A 12,401-nucleotide genomic window follows, 5' to 3' on the forward strand; every position below is an offset into this window, starting at 1 on the left:
AGCCAATTATGAAATAATCACATTTTGTATCCTAGGTGTTGTGCTGCAGACATGCGTTTTAAACCACTTTAGACTCCTCCCACTGGACAGGATAGACCAAGTTGTGATGTCGTACGGTGGCATTCGGGGTGCAGTCGCCTTTGCTCTAGTCATTTTGCTAGATAGGAGAAAAGTGAAAGCTAAAGACTATTTTGTGGCAACTACGATCGTGGTGGTGTTTTTTACAGTCATGTTTCAGGTAGGTGAATTATAGCTGTGCTTCTTGTTTTAGAAGGATTCAGTTAGGTTTGTGTTATTACTAATATACAGTGAAGGTAGTGAAGGTAATGGGGCACATTTACTCAAGTGTTTGCGCCTGTTTTTCGTCTAACAAAATGCTGTCTTAGGCTACTTTCACACTAGCGTTCGTCGGTCCGCTCGTGAGTTCCGTTTGAAGGGGCTCACGAGCGGACCCGAACGCAGCCGTCCAGCCCTGATGCAGTCTGAATGGATGCGGATCCGCTCAGACTGCATCAGTCTGGCGGCGTTCAGCCTCCGCTCCGCTCGCCTCCGCACGGACAGGCGGACAGCTGAACGCTGCTTGCAGCGTTCGGGTGTCCGCCTGGCCGTGCGGAGGCGTGCGGATCCGTGCGGATCCGTCCAGACTTACAATGTAAGTCAATGGGGACGGATCCGTTTGAAGATGCCACAATATGGCTCAATCTTCAGGCGGATCCGTCCCCCATTGACTTTACATTGAAAGTCTGGACGGATCCGTACGAGGCTATTTTCACACTTAGGCTGTTTTATGCTAAAATAATGCAGACGGATCCGTACTGAACGGAGCCTCCGTCTGCATTATTATGATCGGATCCGTTCAGAACGGATCCGATCGAACGCTAGTGTGAAAGTAGCCTTAGTCTTATTTTTTTGTCGCGTTTACTACTGAAATTAAGCCTCTTTTTGAGGGTGTTGCGCCTTGTTTGCCTATTTTGATATATTTTTTAAACAAATTCAGAAGTTTTCTGACTTTTCTGACCCAGTTATGTATTTGTGTCTTATTTTGCAACTGTATTTGTTGCAAAAAGAGTCTAATTTCTACTTTACTACAGGGCTGACATACTTTTCTCTGTCTGTTTGGAGTGAAGTGCGATTTCTTTGCATTAAAAGTCGCACTTTCCGAGAGACATGCAACTTTTTTCTGCACAGACTTTTTTCATGGACGTACTTATTAGAGCAGTCTAAATTAATAAGAACCTGTCTAAGGCCCCTTTCACACGAGCGAGTTTTCCACGCGGGTGCAATGAGTGACGTGAACGCATTGCACCCGCACTGAATCCGGACCCATTCATTTCTGTGGGGGCTGTGCACATGAGCGGTGATTTTCACGCATCACTTGTGCGTTGCGTGAAAATCGCAGCATGTTTTATATTCTGTTTTTCACGCAACGCAGGCCCCATAGAATTGAATGGGGCTGCGTGAAAATCGCAAGCATCCACAAGCAAGTGCGGATGCGGTGCGATTTTCACGCACGGTTGCTAGGAGACGATCGGGATGGGGACCCGATCATTATTAGTTTGCCTTATAACATGGTTATAAGGGAAAATAATAACATTCTTAATACAGAATGCTTAGTACAATAGGGCTGGAGGGGTTAAATTTAAAAAAATTATAATTTAACTCCCCTTAATCTACTAGATCGCGCAGCCCGGCTTCTCTTCTGTCTTCTTCTTTGCTGTGCACAGGAAAAGGACCTTTGATGATGTCACTACGCTCATCACATGGTCCGTCACATGATCTACCACCATGGTAAATGATCATGTGATGGACCATGTGATGAGCGCAGTGACGTCATCAAAGGTCCTATTCCTCAAAGAAGAAGACAGAAGACATGCCGGCTGGACGAACAAGTGGATTAAGGTGAGTTAAATATTTTTTTTTATTTTTTTTAACCCCTTCAGCCCTATTGTACTATGCATTCTGTATTCAGAATGCTATTATTTTCCCTTATAACCATGTTATAAGGGGAAATAATACAATCTACACAACCTTGAACCCAAACCTGAACTTCTGTGAAGAAGTTCGGGTCTGGGTACCATATTCAGTTTTTTATCACGCGCGTGCAAAACTGACTGCAATTGCGTACCTACTTGCGCGGGTTTGCCGCAACGCATCCGGACCTTATCCGGACACGCTCGTCTGCAAGGGGCCTAAGGGCCCTTTCACATGAGTTGATGCCGTGCGGGTAATCCGCTGCATGAAAGAGAGCCAAGCCCCTCTCCGGACAGCAGAGACACGAAGCATTAATATGATTGCTAATGCTCCGTGCCTCTCTGTGATCTTTTTACTACAAAATGACAGTGAGATAAAATTGTCACTGTGATTTTGTAGTACAAAGGTCACAGAGAGGTAAAGAGCATTATCAATCATGTTAACGCTCCGTGTCTCTGCTGTCCGGAGCGGGGCTTGGCTCTCTTTCACGAAGCGGATTACCCGCACAGGATCCGCTCGTGTGAAAGAGCCCTAACTGAAAAAGAACCACCAGAGTTCAGACTAAAAAAAGTACGCCTCGTCTAATTCATAAACTGATGGGTGACTTTTAACAAATACTCGACAAAATTATTTACGCATGAAAAAAGTCATATCTTTACGGCACAAAGTTGCATGTCTCCAGGAAAGTGCTACTTTTAATGCAAAAAAGTCGCACTTCACTACTCAAAACAAATAAAGAAAAGTACGAGAGCCCTGGGGTGGAATAGACTGTTTTTGAGACAAATTTAGGTACATAAAAGGCACACCTACAAAAATAGGTCCGAAAAAAATCACTAAAATTAGAAAACATTTTAAATTAGTCTAAAAAAATCGAAGTAGTCAAAGCCTAAAAAACAGGCGCAATTTCAGTAGTAAATGCAACTAAAAATAATGCTGTCTAAAACTGCATTTTTTATACTAAAAAAGGATGTCAATACTTAAGTAAATGTGCCCCAGTGATTCCACCAGCAGAATAGTGAGTGCAGCTCTGGAATATAATACAGTATATACACTGTAACTCAGGATCAGTACAGGATAAGTAATGTAATGTATATACACAGTGACTCCACCAGCAGAATAGTGAGTGCAGCTCTGGAGTATAATACAGGATGTAACTCAGGATCAGTACAGGATAAGTAATGTATGTACACAGTGACTCTACAAGCAGAATAGTGAGTGCAGCTCTTGAGTAAATGTCTGTCAGTCACAGTAAAATCATAGCATTAATGAGAATTGCATCCAGCCTCTATTATTGCAGTTTTCATACAGTTTTTTCCTAATGTGAAAATGTTGAGGTTGGTCACCTCTGCAATTGCAGATTTTTTACGGAGATTCTGCATTTGTTAAGTCTGAATCTATCTTCAAACCAATGTTCACAGTACAGCCATAGAAATCTTACTCCTACTATACCTGTAATCTGTCATTGATACGTCGACTTGCCAGCGTATGGTGAGCCCTGTTCATAGACTACAGTACTTTATAGGTAAAATACTGTAACTAGCTCTTAGCATATAAGTGGGTTATATAGAGACTAAATAGGTTTTTGCCCCCTCGTTGGTCATTATAGCCCTGCAGTTCAACAACATTTCCACTAGGTGGCAGAATCTGTATTACATTGCAACACTTCATGTCCTAGTTATAGATGGGAGTGTGTAAAGTAAAGTTCCTTTTAATCTGGTATGAAAGTGGCCAAGTAGATGCCAGATATGGCAAACAGAAATGGGGAAAAAGAGCTCTTTTTCTTTGAACTCCTTTACTCTTTCTTTGTACCGGTAATTGTTTCTTGTCTACTTCTGTGATTTTTGATCATTGAGCTGTGACCCATCCAGAGTCCTAGTTATACCGGGTGCAGCAGTAGCAGTCACATGTGGACACGACCCATTCGTAGCCCCCAATGAGAAGCTTTATATGTGAAACTCTAATGATTGCATAGCGATGGGGTCGTTCTTTATAGAGCGCTCTTAATATATTCGTTATAGCTGGATTTTTATATTGTATATAGTCCTATATGGCAGTGGCCTCCAGCCTGTGACTTTACGGTAGCTATAGAGCCAGAAGTTGGAAATGACTATAACGTAGTGTGAAGCCATCATATAGGGTTATTGTGTGGGTACTAGGTATAGCTTTTGTGTACGGACCAAGAGCTTTCAGCTTCACACCTGGGACATCTACCTTTGACACTTCATCATAGCCATAACTTGCCTAGTGCACACCTGTATGTGCTTCTTGTATCACAAATCTAATAAGCAGATATAGAAGGAAGCACATTGTAAGCGAGCAAACTACAGATGCTTCCTCCCTCGCTGACCAGCCATGTCTACATCTAAACAGTGACATGCACAATGGAACAAAGCCCGGGTTGCCCTTGAGGTGAATATTCACCCCCGGGACAAGTCAGTGAAGTCACTAAAATCTGCAGACTAGCTGTTCACGGTCACACATCCAAACACCTTGTAATGCTAGATTCAAACAACCGTCCCCACCGTCCCTTTCCTTTCACAAAACACGGATATGTCATTATAGCGTCCGGATGCATCCCTTTAGTTTCTAGACCCATTCATTTGAATAAGTAAATAAATGTACACCGAAAAGAATGCTGCAGTTTTCTGAGACTAAAACGCTATAGGGAGTTATTTATCAAGGGACCTGCGACTATTTTAGGCTACTTTCACACTGGTTCCGCTTGTGAGATCCATTTCAGGGCTCTCACAAACGGCTCAAAATGGATCAGTTCAGCCCCAATGCATTCTGAATAGATAAGGATCCGTTCAGAATGCATCAATTTGGCTGCGTTTGGTCTCCGTTGCGTTTTTCAGATGGTCACTAAAACGCAGCTTGCAGCGTTTTAAAGACGTCTGACGATGCAGAGCCAAACGGATCCGTCCTGACATACAATGTAAGTCAATGGGGACGGATCAGTTTTTCATTGACACAATATGGTGCAATTGAAAACGGATCCGCCCCCTATTGACTTTCAATGTAAGTCAAGACGGATCCGTTATGAACGGATACAAGTGTTTGCATTATAGGTGCGGATGATGCTGGGGCACATGGCTGCTGGAGGATAGCAAAATTCATGATGAGGGGAACAACTTGTCATAAATTAGGCTTATCCTCTAGCAGCGCAGGGGGAAACAAAGGACAGCGTGAAAACGCTGGTCTTTGTAAGGCCTCTTTCACACGAGCGTGACGGATTAGGTCCGGATGCGTTCAGAGAAACTCGCACCATTTTTCAAGCAAGTTCAGTCAATTTTGTCTGCGATTGCGTTCAGCTGTTCAGTTTTTTCCATTAAAATAAATGGGTCAGGATTCAGTGCGGGTGCTATGCGTTCACGTCACACATTGCACCCACGTAGAAAACTCGCTCATGTGAAAGGGGCCTAAATGTGCCCCATAGTGCTAATTGCACCATTTAATGAGGTTGGCCACTATCTATTTCTAGCTGTACATGTGCCCGGAACAGCACATGCATGCCGCTAGTAATAGGCATTATTACAGAGCTCTCAGACATGGTGGAAATTTCCAAAAGAAAATCTGTAACAGAAAAACCAATAGCCAATAGCCAATCATAGCAACCAATCAGAGTTCTCCTTTCATTTCTTAAAGTGTTCTGAAAAAGGGAAATGTGAACCCTGGTTGCTATGGGCAACTAAGACAATTTTCTTGTTAGACAGTTTTGATAAATGAAGCACCAAGACTTTCCTCATGTTATCCTAGGGGGGCTTGAAATTGTCTTCTGTTTTATTCTGCAGTGGAAGTTACATTCCGCAGCGTAAATAATGTTATGTTTTGCGGATTTCCTGTATGAGAATATCTCCATTCGGTTCATAGGGAAATTGATTCTACAGTGGAACACACTGCAAAAAAATCTGCAATGAAATCCGCACCATAATTCACGCAAAAAAAATCTGCAACTTTGTAAAAATCGTCACCTGCTGATTTTCTGGTGGAATTTCCGAACAGGTGTGAAGGCACCCTTAACACGTTAAGGACCCAGGACGAGAATGCTCATTCTAAATCGCCGGCACTTGGCGCTCCAGGACGAGCATTCTCGTCCTGCGGTCCTTCCTCTCCCCCACTTGCGGCGCCGCAATCGGCAGCACGGATCCGGCTGTTACTGGCAGCCGGATCCGTGCTGCATCCACCAGCATCGGTTATAACACGGACGCACTTTAGTAAAAAAACTGAAGGTTGTACTGAAAAACAGATCTGCAAAAAAAAGGAACGTTTATCTGGAAAGGTAAAAATACTGACGTGTGAATGGACCATTAGGGCTGTTTCACACGAGCGGATGCCGTGCGTGACATCCGCTCCGTGAATGACAGCCAAGACCCGATGCAGACTGCAGAGGCACGGAGCATTATGAATCATGTTAATGCTCCGTGCTTCTGCAGTCTGCATCGGGTCTTGGCTGTCATTCACGGAGCGGATGTTACGCACGGCATCAGCTCGTGTGAAACAGCCCTTGCTGTGTAAGACGCTGACAGTTCAATTCAGTACAATACAGAATGTATTGTACTGAATTGAAACAGGGATAAAACCCTGAAAAGGTGAAGTCCCACAGTGGGACAAATATAAAAAGTGAAAAATAGTGGCTTTTTATGATAAAAAAAACCCCCCATAAAGTTTCAAGTAAAAAAATAAGCGTCCTTTTCCCAAAATAAAGTAAATATATATATTTTTAAATAGACATATTAGGTATCACCGCGTCTGTATTGACTGGCTCTATAAAAATATCACATAACCTAACTCCTCAGGTGAACACCGTAAAAAAAAAAATAACATTTTTTGTCACCTTACATCACTAAAAGTGCAACACAAAGCGATCAAAAAGGTGTATGTCACCTCATCCCGCAACAATTGAGCCCCTAAGTAAGACAATCGCCAAAAAAAATCCAAAACTTTTGTTTCAAAAATGCTTTTATTGTGTTAAATGTAAAAAAAAAAAAAAAGTAAACATATTAGATATCGGCGCGTCCGTAAGAACCTGCTCTATAAAAATACCACATGACCTAACCCCTCAGGTGAACACCGTAAAAAAGATAAAATAAAAACGGTGTCAAAAAAGCCATTTTTTGTTGGCTTACATCACAAAAAGTGTAAAAGCAAGCGATCAAAAAGTCATATGCACCCCAAAAAAGTGCCAATCAAACCGTCATCTCATCCTGCAAAAATGATACCTTACCTAAAACAATCGCCCAAAAAATTAAAAAATTAAGGGCTGTTTCACACGAGCGGATGCCGTGCGTGGCATCCGCTCCGTGAAAGAGTGCCAAGACCCGATGCAGACTGCAGAGGCATGGAGCATTAACATTAGTGATAATGCTCCGTGCCTCTGCAGTCTGCATCGGGTCTTGGCACTCTTTCACGGAGCGGATGCCACGCACGGCATCCGCTCGTGTGAAACAGCCCTTAGGGTTCACAGAATATGGAGACACTGAAACATGATTTTTTTTTTATAAAAAAATGATGTTATTGTCTAAAATAAATTAATAAAAAAAGTATACCTATTAGGTATCTTCGCGTCCGTTACAACCTATAAAAATATCACATGAACTAACCCCTCAGGTGAACGCCTCATGCACACGACCGTATTTTGTTTCCGTGTCCGTTCATTTTTTTTTGCGGATAGGATGCGGACCCATTCATTTCAATGGGTCCGCAAAAAACGCGGACAGCACACCGCGTGCTGTCCGCATCAGTATGTCTGTTCTGTTGCTCCACAAAAAAAATAGTGCATGTCCTATTTTTTTCTAGTTTGCGGACAAGGATAGGCATTATTACAATTGATCCGCAAAAGACGGATGCCATACGGAACGGCGTCCTTTTTTTGGCGGATCCGCAATTTGCGGACCGCAAAACACATACGGTCGTGTGCATGTAGCCGAACACTTTAAAAAAATATATATATATTTTTTGTCAACTTGCAGCACAACAAAAAGTGTAATAGCAAGCGATCAAAAAGTCATACGCACCCCAAAATAGTACCAATCACACCGTCATCTCATTCCACAATAAATGAGACCCTACCTAAGACAATCACATAAAAAAATTCAAAAACTATGGCTCTCAGAATATGGAGACACTAAAACATGATTTATATTTTTTATTTTATTGTGTTATTGTGTAAAACTTAAATAAATAAATAAAGTATACATACTAGGTATCGCCGCATTTGTAAAAACCTGCTGTATAAAAATATCACATGATCTAACCTGTCAGATGAACACTGTAAATAACAAAAAATAAAAACTGTGCCAGAACAGCTATTTTTTGTTATCTTGCCTCACAAAAAGTGTAATATAGCGCAATAAAAAATCATATATACCCTAAAATAGTACCAACAAAACTGACACCTTATCCCGTAGTTTCTAAAATGGGGTATTTTTTGTAGTTTTTACTTTAGGGGTGCATCAGGGGGTCTTCAAATGTTACATGGTAGCTTAAAATTATCCCAGTAAAATCTGCCCTCCAAAAACCATATAGCATTCCATTCCTTCTGTGCTCTGCCGTGTGCCCATACAGCAGTTTACGACTACATAAGGGGTGTTTCTGTAAACTACAGAATCAGGGCAATAAATATTGAGTTTTGTTTGGCTGTTAACCCTTGCTTTGTTAGCGGAAATCTTTTTATTAAAATGGAAAATCTGCCCAAAAAAGTGAAATTCTAAAATTTCATCTCCATGTTTCATTAATTCTTGTGGAATACCTAAAGGGTTAACAGTTTGTAAAATCAGTTTTGAATACCTTGAGGGTGTAGTTTCTAAAATGGGTTCACTTTTTTTGAGTTTCTACTCTAGGGGTGCATTAGGGGGTCTTCAAATGTGACATGGAATCTTAAAATTATAACAGTGAAATCTGCTTTCCAAAAACCACATGGCATTCCTTTCCTTCTGCGCCCTGCCGTGTGCCCGTACAGCAGTTTACGACCACATATGGGGTGTTTCTGTAAACTACAGAATCGGGGGAATAAATATTGAGTTTTGTTTGGCTGTTAACCCTTGCTTTGTTAGTGGAAAAAAAATTGATTAAAATTTAAAATCTGCCAAAAAAGTGAATTCTGAAATTTCATCTCCATTTTCCCATTAATTCTTGCGGAACACCTAAAGGGTTAAGAAAGTTTGTAAAATCAGTTTTTAATACCTTGATGGGTATAGTTTCTAAAATGGGGTCATTTGGGTGGTTTCTATTATGTAAGCCTCACAAAGTGACTTCAGACCTGAACTGGTCCCTAAAAAGTGGGTTTTTGAAATTTTCTGAAAAATTTCAAGATTTGCTCCTAAACTTCTAATGTCCCCCAAAAATAAAATGGCATTCACAAAATGATCCAAACATGAAGTAGACATATGGGGAATGTAAAGTAATAACTATTTTTGGAGTTATTACTAATCTATCTATTATAGAAGTAGAGAATAAGAAATTTGCTAATTTGCTAATTTTTCCCAATTTTTTTGTAAATTAGGTATTTTATTTATAAATAAAAATGAAATTTTTTTACTCAATTTTACCACTGCCATGAAGTACAATATGTGACAAGAAAACAATCCCAGAATGGCCTTTATAAGTAAAATCTTTTTAAAGTTATTACCACATAAAGTGACACATGTCAGATTTGCTAAAAATGGCCTGGTCCTTAAGGTGAAATATGGCAGGGTCTTTAAGGTGTTAAACCGTCAGCGCCGATGTCCAATGGTTCAATATGCCCAATTTGTGTTTGCTTGCAGGCTTGCTTACCTGCTTTGTGGCCCTGCGCTTCAAAATTGGCCGCTGATGCTGCATTCATTTTTTTTGCGGACGCACAATTTGCGGATGCAAAAAACAACTGTCGTGTCCATGATGCCTAACAAAGGAACTGAGAAACCAAAAAGAAAACTAATCAGAAATCCGACTGCTGTCAGAGATTGGAAGTGGTTTACAGCTACAGGATACAATACTGGTCAGAACTAATACTTCTCGCTGCTGAGGGTTTGTTACAACTGTATGCCATCTAGACAATACTGTGTGAGGTAAACTCAGACTCCAGACTGATACATTTTACCTGCACTGATACATTGTAACAATCTAGCAGGGCAGGTTGTCAACCTTGGAAATAATTGTAACAATTCCTCATCTTGTGAGAAGTATAGTTGTGTGTGAGTTTTCAGTCTCTGAATATCCCCATTCACTGACAGCAAGCACAACTGAAACACAAAGTTGCCGCACTTTCATTAAACAACTGTATTGACATAAGAATAGACAAATCCATTAAAGAAGTGACAGGGAAGATTGGGTTAAGATGATAATGTGACAGGTCCATTAGTTTCTCTTCAGGGTATAATTCACTTACACATTGTCTGTATAATGTGCCTCATTATTCACCACCCGCTTTGGATACATCAGCTGCACCGCAGCCCCGGCCAGCAGACGCGCCACTCATAACTTCTCTATAGCCCGGGATAGTCCAATCAGATCTGCCTCTAATGAGCCCGCTATTTACATCTGAACTTTCTGATGTGATTCAATTATTATTGAGTTGGAGCCGCTGTTAACACTTTCACTGCTGTGGTTATGTCCAAGAGGGAGGTTTGTAAGACGCAGAGCAGGTTCTGAAGGCAACCCTGTAAAGGGTTAATGACAGCTGGCAGTGCTGGTGCCCTGCATTTACAATTCTGGGCCCATTAGGGTGAGAATAAATTTCTTACAGGGTGCAAAATGTCACTCATTAGTACGGTTTATAATCCAATTATACAATATATTATTTGAGCGCAGCTTGTGGTGGACATGCTTAATGTAACTTCTTTTGTACTATATACATCACAATCCATGCATATGATAATGTACCCCCTTATACAATATGTACCAGGAGATACCCAGGTTATACCAGCATGGTCCATATCACTATATACAAGAATATGTATAACTTATACAAGCTGTACATATATCATTATATACAGGAGATGCCCAGGTTATACCAGCATGCTCCATATCACTATATAGAAGAAGATGTATAACTTTTACCAGCTGTACATATATAATTATATACAGGAGATGCCCAGGTTATACCAGCATGCTCCATATCACTATATATACAATATGTATAACTTATACAAGCTGCACATATATAATTATATACAGGAGATGCCCAGGTTATACCAGCATGCTCCATATCACTATATAGAAGAAGATGTATAACTTATACCAGCTGTACATATATAATTATATACAGGTGATACCCAGGTTATACCAGCTGTACATATATAATTATATACAGGAGATGCCCAGGTTATACCAGCATGCTCCATATCACTATATACAAGAAGATGTATAACTTATACCAGCTGTACATATAGAATTATATACAGGAGATGCCCAGGTTATGCCAGCATGCTCCATATCACTGTATACAAGAAGATGTATAACTTATACCAGCTGTACATATATAATTATATACAGGAGATGCCCAGGTTATACCAGCATGCTCCATATCACTGTATACAAGAAGATGTATAACTTATACCAGCTGTACATATATCATTATATACAGGAGATGCCCAGGTTATACCGGCATGGTCTATATCACTATATACAAGAAGATGTATAACTTATACCAGCTGTACATATAGAATTATATACATGAGGAAAGGGATTTAGGGATCATTATTTCAGAAGACTTAAAGGTAGGCAGACAATGTCATAGAGCAGCAGGAAATGCTAGCAGAATGCTTGGGTGTATAGGGAGAGGCATTACCAGTAGAAAGAGGGAGGCGCTCATGCAGCTCTACAGAGCACTAGTGAGACCTCATTTGGAGTATTGTGCGCAGTACTGGAGACCATATCTCCAGAAGGATATTGATACTTTGGAGAGAGTTCAGAGAAGAGCTACTAAACTGGTACATGGATTGCAAAATAAAACTTACCAGGAAAGATTAAAGGACCTTAACATGTATAGCTTGGAAGAAAGACGAGACAGAGGGGATATGAGAGAAACGTTTAAATACATAAAGGGAATCAACAAGGTAAAAGAGGAGAGAATATTTAAAAGAAGAAAAACTGAATGTAGAGGACATCGTTTTAAATTAGCGGGGCAAAGGTTTAAAAGTAATATCAGGAAGTATTACTTTACTGAGAGAGTAGTGGATGCATGGAATGGCCTTCCTGCAGAAGTGGTAGCTGCAAATACAGTGAAGGAGTTTAAGCATGCATGGGATAGGCATAAGGCCATCCTTCATATAAGATAGGGCCAGGGGCTATCCATAGTATTCAGTATATTGGGCAGACTAGATGGGCCAAATGGCTCTTATCTGCCGACACATTCTATGTTTCTATGAGATACCCAGGTTATACCAGCATGCTCCATATCACTATATACAAGAAGATGTATAACTTATACCACCTGCACATATATAATTATA

At 40.6% G+C, this 12,401-nt stretch overlaps 1 protein-coding gene across 1 annotated transcript in view; it reads left to right on the forward strand.

Moving 5' to 3' along the window:
- Nucleotides 1–12,401, forward strand: part of LOC122920102 (sodium/hydrogen exchanger 5-like) — a 144,164-nt gene that overhangs the window by 92,365 nt on the left and 39,398 nt on the right. Inside the window, exon 9 of the mRNA XM_044269311.1 lies at nt 36–238. Coding sequence (XP_044125246.1) covers nt 36–238 — 203 coding nt within the window. The remainder of the gene's footprint in view (nt 1–35; nt 239–12,401) is intronic.

The sequence above is a fragment of the Bufo gargarizans genome, chromosome 10, assembly GCF_014858855.1.
Source record: "Bufo gargarizans isolate SCDJY-AF-19 chromosome 10, ASM1485885v1, whole genome shotgun sequence".
Classification (NCBI taxonomy): Eukaryota; Metazoa; Chordata; class Amphibia; order Anura; family Bufonidae; genus Bufo; species Bufo gargarizans.